Here is a 19,011-nt window from a genome sequence, read left to right on the forward strand (position 1 = left end):
GTAATACTTTGCTGCAAGCTTTTCTTTAAAGGCAAGTGAAGTTAATTCACAAAAAAAATGATTTGTATCTAATCTCTTTTTTTATATATATAATTCAGTAAACTGCTTAGATTGATGAGATTTCACCTGTTCTCTTTATGATACAACTGTGCTGAAACATAGTTAGCTGACTACTTTGTGCCTGGGTAGAAAATATATCTTCACTGTATTTTGGGAGCCAATCTCAGCGTAAACACGGAAGGAGATTTTAATGCAGCTCAAGTACGCCACCAGGTGCTCAAACGCAGAAAAGACACATAGGTCTAAAAACTGATTTTAAGAAATTTATTTCCATTTAAACATGTATTTGAAGAAGAGTCACAATTCAGTAATGAAAAGACATTCAAGAAATGATAAAAATGTCTAAATACAAATAAAGCCACTACAGTCAAACATCACAGTTAAGTTACATTAAACACTGAAGGCAAAGAAAACAAACCAGGTTTTGAAGCTTAAATACACTTTTAAATTCAAATATTCTATCTTTTTTGGGATTATTCCTGCTACTTTTAGCAATAATGTATTCATCTACTTTGTTGCCAAGTCCCATTAACTCAGAAAGAAACTGCATGTGTAAAAGTAAGTCTTCAATCACTTCTCTTAATATTTATAAAGCCATATCCTGAGACTTAGTCTGTGATGCAGAAAGCTGGTTTGGTTTTGAAAATCAGGAACAAACTGCAAAGTTTTAGAGTTTTAACATATATTTTGCTGATTTTTCCTGGATATTTTAACTTTTCATACATACTCCTCAGTAATACAAAACCCGATTAAACTTTTGAAAACAAAACCAAGACAGAAATAACACATCACATCAGATAAATACAACTGAACCAGTATTTTTGGAGGACACAGCTTACTTGTCCTAAATGATGACATCTGTGAATGTTCTGTGGTGATGTAAAATAATTAAGCCATAAACTGCTTGTGCTTCAATCTGCCTTTTGCCTGAGAATCCTTTTCTCCTCTTCTACAAAGTTCTTGTCAGAAGTGGCTTGTCCCAAATCCCTCTTCCTCTTTTCCTTCTGCTGAAATGTCTCCACTCGCCGCTTCTTGGCAGACATTGAAGGTTTTTGAGATTCTTCGTCTTTTAGTCAGAGTGGTGGAAGAAAGCATGGAAGATAAATGTTTTAATGCTGGTCAAATTCAGACTTAAAATTTTGCAAACAGAGTTTTATTTCAGAGCAGGCGCAAGGCAAAGGCTAAAGAAAAACGTTAGTGAGTTAGAAACGCAAATGATGGTTATGCTGCAGGCCTCACCTGAGTCAGAGGGCTGTTCCTCTGCAGGTAAGAACCGGGCTTTGCCAGAATAACCTTGAGGTGCATCGTCACCGTTGTCCTCGTATACATTGGACCATTTAATCGCCATGTCCATTCCTGGGGGCGGCCCCTTCTTCTTCTCAGGCTCTGCAGCATAGCTCTCGGGAGGCGGCACTGCATTCGTCTTCCATGGCTTAAATTCTCTAGTAGGCTTGAAGGAACAGAAAAAAGCATACAAGGTGGAAGAGGGTAAATTGATGCATCAACTGCTACCCTAGCAGTGTTATTACTGTACAACAAGAGAAATTTGTTGCATGAATAAAGAGCCAAGGAGAAAGCTCATCAGCTAAACTAATCGGAACAATAGGGTCTAACAGCTTAGAAATATTCTATGACCATAAAAGGCACATTGTTTATATTCAGACTGCAGAATCTGTAGATGCAGACAGTGTGAACCCTGTGGTTTCAATTCAGTTCAATATTAGGAAAATAATCTTTGGTCAGATTAGATCAAGATTTATTTCTTTGTCTTTAGGAAACAGAAGACACTAATGCCTCTTTTCCACGAGCTCTACTTTAACCAGCTCCACTCCAATCAGCCCGTTCTGCCACTGTTTCCATTACCAGCTTTTCCGGCCTGGCACTGGCTTTCTTGGTGGCTGCTCGTCAATAGGTCCCATCAGGTCTGAGCAGGGCCGAAATGTGACGTGAACATACTGCTGTTCTCTGATTGGCCATGAGGATGGTCAGCCGGATGTTGGAAATCACTGCTTGAGGACACGATGTGTGACGGTGAGTGTTTATTTTACTTTGCGTGTCTGTGCTCGAAACCATCTCATGTTTGGTAGGCTCACACCGAACCATAATGGGGCATTCAGATTGACCTCAATTTCAGCCAATTTTTTGCTTCATACGTGTGCTGTTGCTCGCCTGACATTTCACCAGCAATTCGCGTGGCCAACTGCCCACAACGCTCCACTACCTTCTCCAGGGACGGATCCAGTTTGGAGAGTAGCGCCACCTACTCCAGGAGCAGCGCCTGGATGACTGTCGGTTTCAGCGGTACTTCCACCTATCCAGGACCCAGTTGGATGACCTGCTGCTCTGCGTTGGGGGACGAATCAGCTGCCGGCACAATAACTACAGGCGCTGTATCCCCGCTGCAGAACGCCTGTCCATATGTCTTCGGCAAATAAAAAAATCTCAGCTCAATAGAAAGCTGTGTGTGAAGGCCACATGTGTGCTTCACAACTTCATGCGTGCCTTATTGAACAGTCCTTTTCAGGTCTAAATTTCAACAGTTTTTCTCAAAGCCACCCACAAACCTCTCAGAGCAAACCTTCCTTCATCGTATGTGTACATGAATGTTTCTATCTTTTTTATATATGTGATGTTTGCGGATTGTAGGTATTGTTTTCCCTTACTTCTTTGCAGGGACTGCACTGACTGATTTGCAACGCAAATTGACAGAAAGGTTCAGATTTTTCAACTCCAGCGAAATTTGCTTCGCGTCCATCGCGGGTTTCACTTCGGTCTATTTGCCCTTATCGTTCCGTTCGCATCGTGTCCTTCACATCGCTTCGCTCCTGATCGCGCCTCTACATAGGGTAAACATGTAAATCACTCCTTCCTATCGCTTCATTCGCGGTCAGTCGGAACGCACCACAAGACAGTCATGGTTAATGACGGCTCAGCACGTGATGCTGATGGCTGGAGGCGGGGCTTAAAGCCGTAACTCCAGCTGTCAAGTCAATAGAAACCCAACAGCTTTTGTACGGAGTAGAGCAAAACCAAGTGGAGTAAAGCCGTGCTGTGCTGGACCCGTAAATGAAAAAGAGGTGAAAGATCCTGTACATTCCACATCCAGAGTCACAGTGAAGCGTTAGAGTACAAGTGTAAACATATGAGTTGGCATATGGGCAAAAATACTTATTAGATGTTTATTCCAGACTTTCAGTCTCTACACGGTTAACCTTGAGCTCAAAACTCTGAGTTCTTAGACCTCTAATTTATACTAAATGTACTAAGTTTAATGCAATCCTAAACAACCTTTAATGATTGATATACTGTACCTTGCATAAGTAATCATACCCCTTGAACTTGAACATTACAACCACTAGCCTTAATGTATATGGTTTGGACTGTGATGTGATAGAAATAACTCAGTCAGATTTAGTGGAGAGCTTCTGTGAACAAATAAATATGCTCCAATCAAATCTATTCCATTATACCGCTGTATGTTTAGGGTTTTGCTCCGGTCTTCTGCTGCCTCTAACAGGCTTTCTCCCAGGACCGTCTTGTGTTTCCTCTTCCTGTCAGCTCTCACCATCTTCCCTGTCACTGCTGAAAAAAAGCATCCCCACAGCATAATGCTGCCACTGCAGCGATGTCCCAGTTTGGATGGTGTGCAGTTTTAGTTCTCTTCAACACATACTATTTTGTATGTAGTCCAACAGTTCAATTTAAAAAGGCCTTTTCAGTATAAAAAAAAATAGAATACACGTTTATCAACATATAATAAACAAAATTCAATATTCTATGGTATAATTATTTAAAATTAGATTGCTACATTCTTAACTCCCCCCCCTTAAACAGTATTAACTATAGCTTTCTGTCATTACCTCTTCGGGGGGTTTGACAGTCAGGCTGTCCCAGTCTATCTCCTTGTTCAGTGGGTTATAAAGGAAAGCGGGCTTGGACACGGAGCTGAACAGCTCGTCGGGCTTCGGCAAAGCAGCTCCACCGGCCGTCCGCTTGGCCGCCTGTTCGGAGGACTGTGCACGGCTCGACTCAGCTCCAGTCCCCGCTTTCTTTTTGCGAGTATCCCCCTCTTCGTCCGAGTCGCTGCTGCTGTCGCTCAAATCGTCGTAACTCGAGAAGAAGCCCAAGGAGCCCGATTTATTGTCATCTGTCATTTTGTAAGTGTTACTAGTTTTAAAAGTAGAATAATCTTTTAAAGTTAGATAGACGGGAAGACGAGGAAAAACTGGCGAAGGTTGGCTTGGCTTAAGATACTGCTCAGTGAACTACTCCATTTTGAAAGGGTCTCCAAAACAGTCGTAAAGTACTTCAATACTGTCGTGCAGCAGTCGCAAAGCCTAAAGGGCGGGATATCAAATCGAAAACGTCACATTTATTTCGAATGCAACACAGATTTGGATCTGTAAACATTCCGTGTGAATTTAAAAACATGTATTTCTGGTATATTAAATGATTGTAATTGGAATCGTCAAAAAGTGCCGCCCAACGTGGGGCTCGAACCCACGACCCTGAGATTAAGAGTCTCATGCTCTACCGACTGAGCTAGCCGGGCTGCATGACGTCGAAATGACGACAAGTTTTCAAACTGTCATGGCGTGTTTGTGTGGAAAGCTTGTTAATTCCGTGTTATCCCTAAAAATCTGTATACCATTTATGATAAAGATGAACATTTTTAGTTTTAGAAGCCCAGACAGTTTTTATTATCTTTATATTAATCTGACTCCTAACCCGCTGAGGTTTTTTTCATTTTGCGCTCGACCATAAAACGGACTTTTAAACATTACTTTAAACAATTTATTTTGCATCCTCTGTATCGTTATTACCTTCAGTCCTTAACTTACATAGCAAATAATCACAAATTTACTGAAATTGTATCCCATGCAATGCCAGTTATAGCGATTAAAGTCTCTTCCACTTTCAACGTCGTCAAAATACGTCGTTGCCAAAAGACGTATTTTGACCAAACGACGTATTTTGACCAGCAGGGGGCGGCACAATCAAACAAATGTTTCAAAAGGTTATCCGAACAAAGTTCTGGCCTTACGACGATTTCGTGTCAATTTAGAATTTCCCTTAGCCTATGTTATATCAAGAAACTGCTTATTTAGGTCCTGGTATTGACACCACAAACCTTTTTTGCAAACAATTCAGAATGCCCACCAAAAACCGTGTCGAATAATCAAGAATCCTTTCAACTTAAAGACATTGTTGTATATGCTCACCATGCTATCCCAAACCTCCCAACTGTGATGTGACCACCTGCTAATTTTGATAATTAGGTGTAATTTAGGGAACCTAAAGTCTGTTTAGGTTTTTGTAGAGTCAGCTAGACTAAGAGGTGCCAGGCTTTGCCCTAATGCACAGGTCAAACACCCACTGCAGTGTTCATAATAGACAATGACATACAAATCTACCATAAATACAGAACGAATGTTCTCTACTTCACCTTCATGCTTTCTGTGTATTACAAAGTCAACCTTTAAGGACTTGATTTTATATACGTTGGTTTTATCTGTTAAATCTGTTTTATATTTATTGTCAAAAAAGGCTGAACCACGGTCAAATTACATTACTAGCTCATTCAGCTTTCATTGGAATCATCTGGCAGTCGGATCGCCTAATCTCCTAGACATCGAGAAAGTAAGAAAGAAAATCTATAAATACAGAGAAAACCAATACTAGTGGCAACAATTGGCATGTTAAGAATCTAAAAATGCCTGTTACAAGTGGTAATGTATGCCTTTTTTGAGCACAGCGCAGTTGGGCATCTGCTGCTTATGGTTTCTAAAGGTGCAGATCCCTGGAGACATCATCACCAACTTCTTCTTGTTCCTCCAAATGAGCAAACATTAATATATGCATTTAGAGCTTTTATGATCCCATTATTGGCTTCTGAACATCTCAAGGATGCAAGTGCTTTGAAAATTTAATAATCAGGACAGCTTCCATCCGATGACTGTTGCAACTGGCTCTTCCTTCTGCACCATTTTTTGCCTCCAGTCTGGATGTGAGAAATTCCACATGGAGCTGACAAGTCACAGTCTCTCTCTCTCTCTAACCATTCGTAATATCAATGATTAAGCACACAATTCTTCATTCAGATTTAGATTTTAAATAATTTTTATTGCCACCAAGAAGTTTGCAGGAACAGTACAACAATCCTAATGTCCAATTTAGAAAACATTTTTTTTTTTTTGCATAAAAAACAAAATAGCATGTAGAACTTTTTTATACCTTTTTGATAATCAGTGGAAATATATTTACTGGCATTATAGCCACCAAACCGTTCTTGATTGATTCTTGATTGATTGCATGATTCCACTGGTAATGTCATAATTTATCTCTGATATATCTTTAATGATGGACTTCCTTTAGCTCCCTCTACACAAGTTCTTCCAGATTCAATTCGGTACTCTGGGTGGGCCACTCTAAAATGTTAATATTAACTGCACTGAGAAGAATCATGTTGGTAAACTAAAAGTTCACTTCTGCAAGAGGTATGAATAGTGTTGGACTTAACTGTGGGATCTATTTCTTTTAATTGAAAGAGTTACTTAGCTCAGGCCAGAACAGATTTACCATTTTGTTCAGGAGTCTACATACACTCCTCTTCAGCATGAACATCATGCATCTATTCATTGTCAAATCCACTATTGTGATGTCACAAAGTAGGCAAAGTGAGGGGCAGACTGGAACTGTGTACTTTAGACATGTTGATAGGTCTTCACATACTTTTAACAAAAGCCATAGACAGGTAGACTGTGCCATAGAGCATGTAAACATTCATCAGGTTAATCTCCCATGCAGTTTGACATGTTACTAAGTAAGAAGCTTTTTTGGACCATCCTTTGTCCTGTGTAGTGCGTTCTATGAAAGAAAATCTTACCGGTAGATAGATCAATGTCCCATTTACTGGTCGGAAGTGTAATTGTTAAATCTACTTCTGAAAGTCTTATGTATGTTTTTGAGAGTAACTTTTGGAGTTGACGTTTAAGGAAGCTATTTATTACTTCAGGAAGTTCTAGGTTAATATCTTTAATCTTAAATTTGGACTGATTACAGATTTTAGTTGGTGATATTCAAAAGATTTTTCTCAACACCAATTTAATCTTCTATAATATTAAAGGGTATCGAATGTTTTCTATCAAATATGTCCTCTAAATGATCTATTCCTTTACGGTTCCATGTTGAAAAGTTAAGACACTTAATTTTGCAGGATGTCCTGGTTGTTCCAAATGGGTGTTCATCTGCATGGGAGAATTGAAGACTTATTTGTTTTGAGATGATCCCACCAGCTTGTCAGATATGCACTAATAGTGGTGCTTTTAAAACAGCTATGTTTTAAATTAAAGGGCTGATAAATGGAATATCTGAGTTATGAATTTCCTTAGATAGCATTTGTTCAATTTGTATCCATATGTTGGACCACTTGTTTGCTGAGTATTGGACTATCTGCACGTTGTTGGACGTCACTGTGCCTCTCCAATGGTATTGGCCATTTGGTATCCAGGACAGCCCGCTACTACATATCCCATCGAGCATTGCGACTGATATGACTGGGCATCCCAAGTCTGACGTCACAGGATGCTATATAGGAAGGCTCCGTTTTGAAAACCCGGCCTTCAGCTGGAAATCTTGACACGGTTACCACGCAACTGAAGCATCCTTTGGAGAAGAAGAGATCCCACGTGGAGTCTTCATTTATTTCTCTCTCTCGTTGGCCAACGAACAATTCATAACTGAGGTTTCTGTACTAGGAAGGCCAGAAATTTCACTTTGCCGATCGAAGACGTGAGTTTAACACGTAACTAAAAACACGGAGTTCAAGGAATCGAACCGCCACCGTGTTTCTTCCCTAGTCGACTGCTGATGGTCAGATCCTATTTTTTCCTTTAAGTCAAGAAGGCCAAAGGACGGGACTGACCGCTCTCTTGGAGTGTAACTGCGGACGCACAACAACGCTTCAAAACCCGCCCTTTTTCCCTCTCACTCGCTACCCCAGAAGGAGCTTCACCAAGTAAAACCCATCTTTTATTTAATCTTCTATTTCTTTATTAGAAGGCCTGGGCAGGGTCAGAGGTTGTAGAGCGATCAGAATTGCTAGTTAGGATCTCATGTGTTCTGAATGGTATGTGCATGTAACCTTGCTTATTGGAACTTTGATGTGTTGTGTTGATGTCTGAAGCTGCTGTGCTAGCTCTGTGCGTGTTTTACCACATGAGAGTCAACGCAGGTGCGTTGTAAGACTGGACTGTTAAAATAACCTCATGGTAAAATTCTCCATTTTTCTTTTTCTCCAATATCACTGCTCGCTAGCTTGCCGCCAAAAGCTTTATAACCCTTTGTCTGCTCAGGAGTTGGGGGAAGTTTTATGACTCAGAATAACTGCGTTACAGTGGAGTTGCGCCCCCCACTCTCCACTCACCACCACACCTCTTCGTCATATTCTCAATTTTGCCATAACCGCTGGTTGATTCAATACACCCCCACTGCTATTTTCTTTATTTTTGCTTAGTTAGATGTGTTACCCTTGTTATGTAGAATTTTGCATGTTGAGTAGGTGAAGATTAATAAATATCCACATAGATAAAGAGAGAGTGTTTTGTGTTCATTGTGTGCGAAAGTGATTTGTCAGTCAAGATAAGGTTAAAAGTTCCACAGGTTTCGACAGAAACGGTCGATTAAACAGTGACATCTCCGGCAATAGTTATTAATTATTACGGAGTATTTAACGGTTGTAATTGTCAAAGGCGTTGAGCCACAATTACAACACCAGAAACATCTCTGGTCTCGATTCATAAATGAGGATTTTGGTTAAGAAATTGATTTTGTCAAATTATGATTTTTAATTATAATTATCGATCAAGATTAATCAATCAAAAATCATAACCCCTAACACATAAACCGGTGGATTTTTCCAAATCAATTTTAAGATATATTATAATCTATGTGCCAGGTAATATTTATAAAAGTTGTGAAGTTCCAATCCTCTTAAACTTTAAGCCTTTTATCAAGTTAAGTGTCTAGTTTCAACCATCTGGTCTAAACTGTCCCTCTTATATTAAATGAAATTGGTTAAGTTATTCAAGAACAACCAGGGCTCAAGCTTGCTATGAGCTAGAAACTTCTTCAGCACCAGTGTCATTGTCCACAGAAAAAAAAAAACAGATTTACATCAAAATAAAACCATGAAATAATTCCCCACTCCAAAATTGGCACCTTAAAGGGGACATATCATGCTCTTAAATCCTTCCTTTTCACACTTAAATAATTCAGTTTTGGTCTATATAAAATAGAATGATGATGCTTTGTTCTGAATTCCTTGTTATTGTAGCTCCACAGACTCTTCTTTTACCCCTGTTCTGTGGTGCGTCTGAGAGCAACTCGTTTTGGTGCCGTCTCTTTAAATGTTATTGAGGCACTTCACACCCTGGCCCCCAACCGGGTCACAGAGTGCTCCACTTTAGCCTGTTTGGTCATTTTTTTGCTTTGATAACAGAGATACAATCGGTGCAGAAACAAGACAAAAACGGCAAAAACCATGAAAAACTGTTTATGTAATAATACTATTCACAACACATAAGGAGACATAAGGAGAAGGCGTGATGCTACTGCTATCAAAACAATGGCCAGGACTCATATCAACACACAATAAATTCATGTCTAAAATAGAGTTTGTTTGTTGTGATTTTAGCATTATTTGCACCTTACCTCTTTGCTATGTCCATCAATTCCACAGACAGAAAGAACTGACCCCTTAATCAGATAAAGTCTTTCGGCAAATCCTTCTTGACTCTTTGATACTGGCGGAGGTTGCCAAAGCATTCGTCCTTGAAGTAGGGGAATAGGAATTTCCAAACTGATATAGGCCAGTGACCATTAAGCTAATTTTTGAAACCTTGTTTTCTCTTAGCAAAGGTAAGTTTTCACTAATTCAGTTAATTCTAATCCTTAGATAACATGTCCTGTGTCACATATAACTTAGTTTGACCGCACGTCTAAAACAGTTTGATATAAAATAAATTTGTCTAATATCACTGTGGCATATATGTCACATCGGGCACTAAATTTCATGTAACATATTCGTCTCAATAAGATCTAGGCTAATCAAATGTTTAATCAATAGCTTATTCAGTTATTTTAAATTAACATATTTTCTGTTGTTCTTTTAAAATCATATTTAAGCAAATTTAAAAATAGAAAATATATAAAATTATTCAAATATGTGATGAAATTTTAACTTAGCTTTAGCCTAGTCACTTTCCAATTACCCTGTATTTTATTAGTATTTAACTTTTTTATAGAATGGATAAAAAGAAAAAATACAATGTTCATTGGAGAGGACAGTGAGTATGAGGGATGTGAAAGTAGCTCATACGAAGATCCTGAAGACCCTAATTACATCCCCAGCAAAGACATGGAGAGTGAAGAATCAAGTGGGTCTAGCGGTTCAGATAGATTTGATTCCAATGATTTCGATGCAGAGCCACAAATAAGTCAAATGAACCCTGAGCAGCAAATGGCAGCCATCAAGGACATCAATTTTCTTGGAGAAAGAAAACTTTTGAGTTCACATTCAAGGGACCATGTGCCAAACCTCCTGATCAGATCCATACTCCACTGGAGTACTTCAGGAAGTACATCACAGAAAAGATGCTGCAGTTGCTAATGGAACAAACTAATTTATGGTGTACAAAGATCTAACAGTCAGAAATGTTAATACCACTGTTAAAGAATTAGAAATACTGATTGGCCTCTACCTGCACATAGGGAAAATGATACAAGGTGTCCAATGGTTGCAGATAACATGTCACGCAACGGATTTCAGACCCTGCTGGCATCTCTACATTTCATTGACAATACAGATCTGTTAAACAGACATGAAAAGGATAAGTGCCGGAAGATCCGTCCATGGCTGGATTTGTTTCGCAAACAATGCCTGGATATCATTCCAGAAGAGCAAAACTCTGCTGATGAGCAAATGGTGTCCTTCAGGGGGACACACAGCCCAATAAGGCAGTATGTGAAGGGCAAGCCTCACCCTTGGGGATTAAAAATGTGGGCTTGCTGCTCATCATCTGGAATTCTCCATGATTCTTTTGTTTATCAAGGTGGCACTGGGAAGAAGACCTTACTTGGGATTGGAGGTTACGTTGTGGTGCAGCTGTGTGAAACTCTCCCATCTAACCAAAACTACAAAGTTTTTGTTGATAACTTCTCCTCAGCTCCTCTTGTGCTCACACTTCTTCAGTGACAGATCTACTTTGTAGGAACACTTTGTGGTGATCGCTTAGCAGGTTGTCAGCTTGAAGATGAGAAAAGTCTTGCCCAGAGAGGTAGAGGATCTTTCGACGCCAGAGTGGATAGAGAGGAGAGCATGGTTATTATGAAGTGGTATGACAACAAATCTGTTACCCTGATCTCATCCTACTGTGCAACTGAGCCTCAAGATAAAGTCAGTCACTGGAGCAAATCAGAAAAGACATTTGTGGAGGTCAAAAAGCTACACGTTGTGAAGGAGTATGACACATTCATGCGTGTGGCTGATCTCCTTGATGCGTGCATTGCAAGGTACAAGTACCACATGAAGGAGGTGGTATCTCTCCCTGTTCTGGCAAATCATCATGCTCAGTGTTGTTAATGCATGGTTGATTTACCGACATGATTGCAAACAACTTGGTGTCCAAAAGCCATTGAAACAAAGGAGATTCCAGTCAGAAGATACCACTAGCCTGATCCTTTTGCAATCACAAAGGGGGCGCCCATCACAGAACATTTCATCACCACCTCCACCACCCAAGTGAGTTCATGTTGGACTTCCAGATGATGTCCGCATTTACAAGGTCACTCACTGTCCTGTAAAATGTGACAAGTGGGATTGTTGCAGATATTGCAAAGTGAATGCAACCACCACCATCTGTGAAAATTGTAAAGTGCGCCTTTGCTTCACAGAAGAACGAAATTGCTTCAAATGCTACCATTTGGCTTAGGCTCAACTTCCAAAACAACCTTGAAAAACAAAAATGGTATTGGCATTAAATAATATTCATTTCTCTTATGTTTTTGCACACCTGTGTAATGTGCTCATGTTTTTAGTTTATTGCATATATCTGATGTTCAGTTTTCTGTAGTGACGTTGTCAAAAGTACTTCCAATGTGAGACAGATTTTGCTTAGTTGTTGAACAAAACCAAGCAATGTTTTGAGCATAGCATCATACATGTTAAAGAATTGCAAATAAAAAGCAAAATCTGTGTTAATAGGCAAGGAGCTGTCTGGAGAATTCATTTCAAAATATGTAATAAATTTACCATGTATGCCCAATGTGACAAATATGTGACATTATAGATCCTTGCCAGTGGTTGGAGCTATTTGAAAAAAAAACTTCATACATGTGTTACGTGTGATTTTTTTTTTTTGGTATAATTTACAACTCCCATAATTTTCAGGACAGTAAAAATGGGTCTGGGTTCTTTTAAGGGTTGACTTTTGCAATGGCCCATATGGAATATCAGATGAGACAAAGACTGGGTTATTTGGCCAGGATGACAAGAATAATGCTTGGAGGAGTCAAGGAGAAGCTTTCAAACCTTAGAACACCATATCAGCTGTCAAGCAGTGGTGGATGCATCATGCTTTGGGCCTGTTTTGCTGCCAGTGGTACTGGTGCATTGCACAAAGCGGATGAATTAATAAGGAGGAAGACTACCTCCAAATCCTTCAGTTTCATATCTAATCACTCCAACATAGTTGAAACATGAACACGGTTAAGTGTTCTAACAAGAAAATGATACCAAACACACATCAAAACTGCGTTTGGATTAGATAAACACACCAGGCTTCTGGAGTAGCCCTGACATTAACTCTACTGGTAATTTGTAATCATTGTTTTAAAGTCGAGTCAGTACAAGGTAACCAGCTGTCTTGCAGGAAGAAGGCTAATAGGTTTGAATCTTGGCCTGGAGTTTTCCTGCATGGACTTTGCATTTTCTCTCTGTACATGCGTAGGTTCCCTCCTGGTACTTCAGGTACCTAGAGGTATTCCAGGTACTTCCTTGTAGAGTCCAGAAAGATTCATGTTAGGTTAATTGGCTATTCTAAATTTCCTTCAGGTCTGTAAGTACATGCATTGTTGCTTGTTCTGTGTTTGTCTTTGTGAAAAACTTACCTCTAACTCATTTGACTGCTTAAAACAGGCACTATCCTCCATGACTCACCACAGATTAAGTGGTCATAGAAAATGGCTGGTTTAATTGAGCACCAGAACTGCTTATTTGTGTTGCACCAATAAAAGATTGCTAAAGCTTCATGGTCTCTTTTATTGGAATGGATTCAAGTTTGAAGAAAATTAGAGAAGTTAGCCATTTAGTGAAAGGGGGACACAGTAGAGAATGAAACATCTAGACATACACCTGTCATTTTAGTGTGGGAGGTTTCATGGCTAAATTGGACCAGCCTGGTAACCAGTCTTCATTGATTGCACATTACACCAGTAAGAGCAGAGTGTGAAGGTTCAATTAGCAGGGTAAGAGCACAGTTTTGCTCAAAATATTGAAATGCACACAACATTATGGGTGACATACCAGAGTTCAAAAGAGGACAAATTGTTGGTGCACGTCTTGCTGGCACATCTGTGACCAAGACAGCAAGTCTTTGTGATGTATCAAGAGCCACGGTATCCAGGGTAATGTCAGTTTACCACCAAGAAGGACGAACCACATCCAACAGGATTAACTGTGGACACAAGAGGAAGCTGTCTGAAAGGGATGTTCGGGTGCTAACCCGGAGTGTATCCAAAAAACATAAAACCACGGCTGCCCAAATCACGGCAGAATTAAATGTGCACCTCAACTCTCCTGTTTCCACCAGAATTGTCCGTCGGGAGCTCCACAGGGTCAATATACACGGCCAGGCTGCTATAGCCAAACCTTTGGTCACTCATGCCAATACCAAACGTCGGTTTCAATGGTGCAAGGAGCACAAATCTTGGACTGTGGACAATGTGAAACATGTATTGTTCTCTGATGAGTCCACCTTTTCTGTTTTCCCCACATCCGGGAGAGTTACGGTGTGGAGAAGCCCCAAAGAAGCGTACCACCCAGACTGTTGCATGCCCAGAGTGAAGCATGGGGGTGGATCAGTGATGGTTTGGGCTGCCATATCATGGCATTCCCTTGGCCCAATACTTGTGCTAGATGGGCGGGTTACTGCCAAGGACTACCGAACCATTCTTGAGGACCATGTGCATCCAATAGTTCAAACATTGTATCCTGAAGGCGGTGCCGTGTATCAGGAAGACAATGCACCAATACACACAGCAAGACTGGTGAAAGATTGGTTTGATGAACATGAAAGTGAAGTTGAACATCTCCCATGGCCTGCACAGTCACCAGGTCTAAATATTATTGAGCCACTTTGAGCGAGTCAGGAAACGTTTTCCTCCACCAGTATCACGTAGTGACCTGGCCACTATCCTGCAAGAAGAATGGCTTAAAATCCCTCTGACCACTGTGCAGGACTTGTATATGTCATTCCCAAGACAAATTGATGCTGTATTGGCCGCAAAAGGAGGCCCTACACCATACTAATAAATTATTGTGGTCTAAAACCAGGTGTTTCAGTTTCATTGTCCAACCCCTGTAGATACAACAGCATGGAACCTTCTCCTGATGCTGGTCACCAGCTTGGTCACACTTTGCTGTGGGATGTCATTCCACTCTTCACCCAAATATTTACTGCCAGGTCTTTCCATTATCTCCAGTCCTAAATTCTGGAGAGGGTCTCTGCCACCCCCTCTCTGTGGGGGCAAGAGTTCACATCTTGGAGGATAGCTAACTTCCAGACTGTTTCAGATCCCCCACCCCCCTGACAACTGTCTTTTTAGTGAGGGAGATGCTGCCCCATACCAAATGCTTCCATTGAAAGCTGTTTGGCATTGTCTGAGAGGATTTGTCAAATTCTTCATGGGCACAAACACAACTCTGCACCTGAACCCAGAAATGTATTAGAAATGTATTTTTCTTATAAATGTGGCTTCATTTATTCTTGACAGTGAAGAATAAATTAATAGTAATACATTTAAAAACCCAAAGCAGCAGAACAGCATCCATGTCAAGGATGAAGACAAATATTTGTTAACATCTGCCCAGAACTGCGTATTAGTGGTGCTTTACTCTAATTTAGCTAAGAGATGAGTCTCTGCTTCTTTGTTGCTGATTTGGGTTAAGTACTCTTCCTGAGAAGAATTACCAGACACGTTCATCGTTTTAGATGTTTTATTGCTTCCCCTGCAAATATTTAAATTTTTGGAGTCTATTCTAGATGTTCATCATTGTGATCCTGTTTATGGGCTGCATAATCGAGCCCACAGTTACCATCTTGAGGATTCCAAATAACACGTGGAAGATAAAAAAAAAAGTGGTTTGGTGATGTGCTCATAAAACCCAGATGTTCCCTGTTATCGGCATATCTTCATTTGCAGCCACCTGTAACTTTAGAATAGGGCATTCAAGAGTAAATTCAAACATTTTCATTCCTTTGCTCCTAATTTGGCTGAAATGGTCCTGAATTTAAAATTACTAATAGATCAAGGAGACTATTAACGTAGTAGCGTTAACATCTGGTTGGTGCTGCTGACCTTTCACATGAAGCAGAATTGATGTAGTAGGATGACATACGCGCAAGAATGGTGACTATCAAGAGGTTAATGGAAAGAACAGAAACATCTGATCATGGTCTATTTTCAAAGCACGCAGTTCTTTCTCTGGGGGGAAAGAGCAAAGAAAAGACTCATCTGTTTAGCTGGATATAGCAATAAGACATTCCTGTTAAAACATGCAATGTCACATCTATAAACGTTGCTTTTACTCTTGCTTCTGCAGACTTTGCATAAACTACCTTTCTTTAGCTTCAACATTTTTCTGTTCGTTCTTCATTTTTTCCCTCTTTTAAGTTTCCTTGGATTGCATTTCATTCCTTAGCCTCCTATGTTTGTACCCTGCAGACACACAAAACTACACATTGACTCCAGCATTGTGTTTTCACTGGTCACCTAATACTGCTCCGGGCAATTTCAAACCGGAGAGGTGGCATTCCTAGGCTCATTATATTAACTCCAGGCTCTGTTGAGGCTCGTGGTTGGAGGCCGGAACAGGATCCAAAGGATGTGGCTAAAGGAAGGAAAATTAAAAAAGGAAAGGAAAAAAATAAGACATAACGAAAGGAGATGAAGGGTCATGAGAAGGTGTGAGACATCTGGGTCAAAAGGACAGTCAGCGGGTGACTGGGGTGGTATTGGGGGTGATCATCCTCATCACGTGCTCCATGGTGTCCTGCAGAGCGCACGTCTGTGGACTAAACACACACAAACCCCACTCAACCCCTTGCCCTTCCGGATGCTTTGATGTTTTCTATAGTTTCCTTACTCTGAAACACCGCAGTCCGTAGGAATATTTTGTTTATACAAATGTGCAATTCTAAGTGAACGAATGAAATACTGTGAGAATTGTGAATGGAGCTTCTCTCCCCCTACCCCCCCAAAGCTTAAAATCTTTGGGTGGATGTCAAAATGATAAATGTGATGGTATGAGGTAAGCGCACAGTCAGCTTTTGATTGTCTCCATGTTCAGCTTCTTGAAGACATGCAATGGAAAACTCCACACAAACACACAACTCCAACTAAACCTCAAAATCACAAATATTTACAAAATCAGCAGCCTTCACAACTTGTAAACATATTTTGCAGCTTTCATCTCTGGCTTTGCACTTTCCTTGTCTATATTAAGGGGCATATATATAAAAACCTTTTATTAATTTTCCATTGTGATCAAGCTCGTACTTCATGATTGTTATAGTGATTTAAATGTCCAGAATCAAGATATATGTAAAAAAGTGTGAAGGAAAAAAAACAATAGTTTTGTTATTTTCAATGTTTTTATATTTTATCTTTTCAATTAGAATTTTTATTAGGTAACTGTATTTATACACACATTGGTTTTTTTCTGTACTGCACTTTTTGCAATGTGTTATTTATGTGTCAGGGACTGCATTTTGAACTTAGCTCTGAGACCTAGAATCTGGTATAAAGCATAAAGCCTTTGAGATTAATAATATAATAATAATAATATATATGTTCAATATATGAAGTAAATAAAAAAGTTGACAAAAACAACCAAATGATCTCAAGGCATCTGAGCGTTCAAACTAAAGTTGCAAAAGAGAGCTGAATGCTAATGCATGACACACAGGTCACCCAAAACAAAAGCAGTGATGGCAAAGTCTCTGGTGCGTTTAGAAAATGAGGATTTTTCTAGAGTGCAGTAGGTTGGGGGACCTTACAAACTGGTACCCTACACAGGGTAAAGTTCTCTGTGGCAAGGCCTGTCTGCCTCTCAATGAGCACAGTAGTAAATGACTGCTTGTGATAAAAACTGTAATTCAAAAAACTAAAATTCTAGAAGCATTCAGGCAGAGGTTGCAGGTTTTGTTCTATTTGTGACTAGTATTGATATTCTGATTTGCATGGCCATGAGCCAGTAGCCCAGTATCTTACTAGTCAACTTTACATTAGGGAGCCATGCAGTAATTGTGCATGTCTCACTTTTTTCCACATAACTAGTCTTTGTTTTACTAATAATTTAGTTGTGCTTTAGTAATGTAACCTACTCTATGGACAACATTAGGTGTATTGTCAACTCACTGAGAAAGCATAAAAAGTACAAATTGTTGCAAAAACACAAATTTTCTAATGTTAGAAACTTTATTCTCACAAACAATGCCCATGGTCGCCTGGCGGTCTGATAGCAATCTGTTGTAGCCATGACATTAGCTGTGTTGTGTCCTCCATCCTCAGGTTTGTGTCTTTTCTTTACATAAATCTAAGATTCCAATTGTTTCATAAGTCTGAAGCAAAAAGTGTTTCCAACACTGAGGCAATTTCTGGTGAATTATGAGAAGTCTGTCTTTTTCTCCTGTTTACTTCCACAGAGCTCGCCAAGATTTCCTGCAAAGATGATATTTGGATATGTACTGCTTATAAGTGACCAAACATCCATTTGACATACCCATTTAAAAGGTTTTATTAGTCAAGAAAAGCATCTGTTCTTTTTCTCTATTACATTAAAGTGACAGGCTTCCAGACAGTGCAGTAACAGAATTGACTCATCATCCATATATGGGAGCACATATCTGGCTTTGTGGGTGGAACTCAAAAGGCTCTTCTTTGTGTCAGAAAAGTGCAATTTAAAATGACTTCATCCACTTTTAAAAATAATGCAAAAACACATTTTTATTTCGTTTATGTTTTATACTTTCCAGAATTCTTGATTTTCCTGCTCTAAGATATGATTTTTGGATTTGACGTTTGCTAAATTTTCTGAAAGTGGTGGTGATAAATGATAAATGACCTTTACTAGGACAGTTATTTAACTACAAAAAAGAACATCAAAAGAGGAGAATTTGTTATCAAGTGTAGATATAAGGTTATCACATGACAATTATCCTGTCAGTCTGGTTTGTGGTGTGTTTCTGTTGCATCACAAGACAGTCTGGTTACTTTGTCCCCGTTATCGTTAAAGCTGGTGACTTTATTGCCAGTTGCAAGGAAAATTCAAAACAGTTTGCTACATGCATGCTCAGTATGAGGGATTGCTGCAAAGTCAACGCCAGTGACTGTCCACTGTCTCTACATGCTCATCCGGGAGGAGGGAATGCTGCAAGTCACTGACTGGATGCAATCCTCTGGGTTTCCTTAGATAGAAAAACGTTTTATCCAATTTGAATAAAAAGCTAACTCCGACTGCACTGTTCAATGTAACGTTAGGATTAATAGGAATGTATGAACCTGACTGTTGTGAAGTGCCTTGAGACAACATGTGTTGTGAATTGGCGCTATATAAATAAAACTGAATTGAATTGAATTGAATTAAAAAGACAGGCAGAGAGCACCAAAAAG

General features: G+C 39.7%; 1 protein-coding gene and 1 non-coding gene across 2 annotated transcripts; both read right to left on the minus strand.

Moving 5' to 3' along the window:
- Positions 1–310: 310 nt before the first annotated feature.
- On the minus strand, positions 311–4,354 carry c9h1orf52 (chromosome 9 C1orf52 homolog). Its single transcript, XM_047374043.1, has 3 exons — positions 3,921–4,354; positions 1,300–1,510; positions 311–1,126 (listed from the first exon to the last, which is right to left on the minus strand). The coding sequence occupies exons 1-3, from the start codon at positions 4,212–4,214 to the stop codon at positions 972–974; spliced, it is 660 nt and encodes a 219-aa protein (XP_047229999.1). The 5' UTR covers positions 4,215–4,354; the 3' UTR covers positions 311–971.
- Positions 4,355–4,539: 185 nt separating this feature from the next.
- Positions 4,540–4,612, minus strand: trnak-cuu. Its single transcript has one exon. It is a non-coding gene; the product is annotated as a tRNA-Lys (tRNA).
- Positions 4,613–19,011: the final 14,399 nt, after the last annotated feature.

Source organism: Girardinichthys multiradiatus, chromosome 9 (genome assembly GCF_021462225.1).
Source record: "Girardinichthys multiradiatus isolate DD_20200921_A chromosome 9, DD_fGirMul_XY1, whole genome shotgun sequence".
Taxonomy (NCBI): domain Eukaryota; kingdom Metazoa; phylum Chordata; class Actinopteri; order Cyprinodontiformes; family Goodeidae; genus Girardinichthys; species Girardinichthys multiradiatus.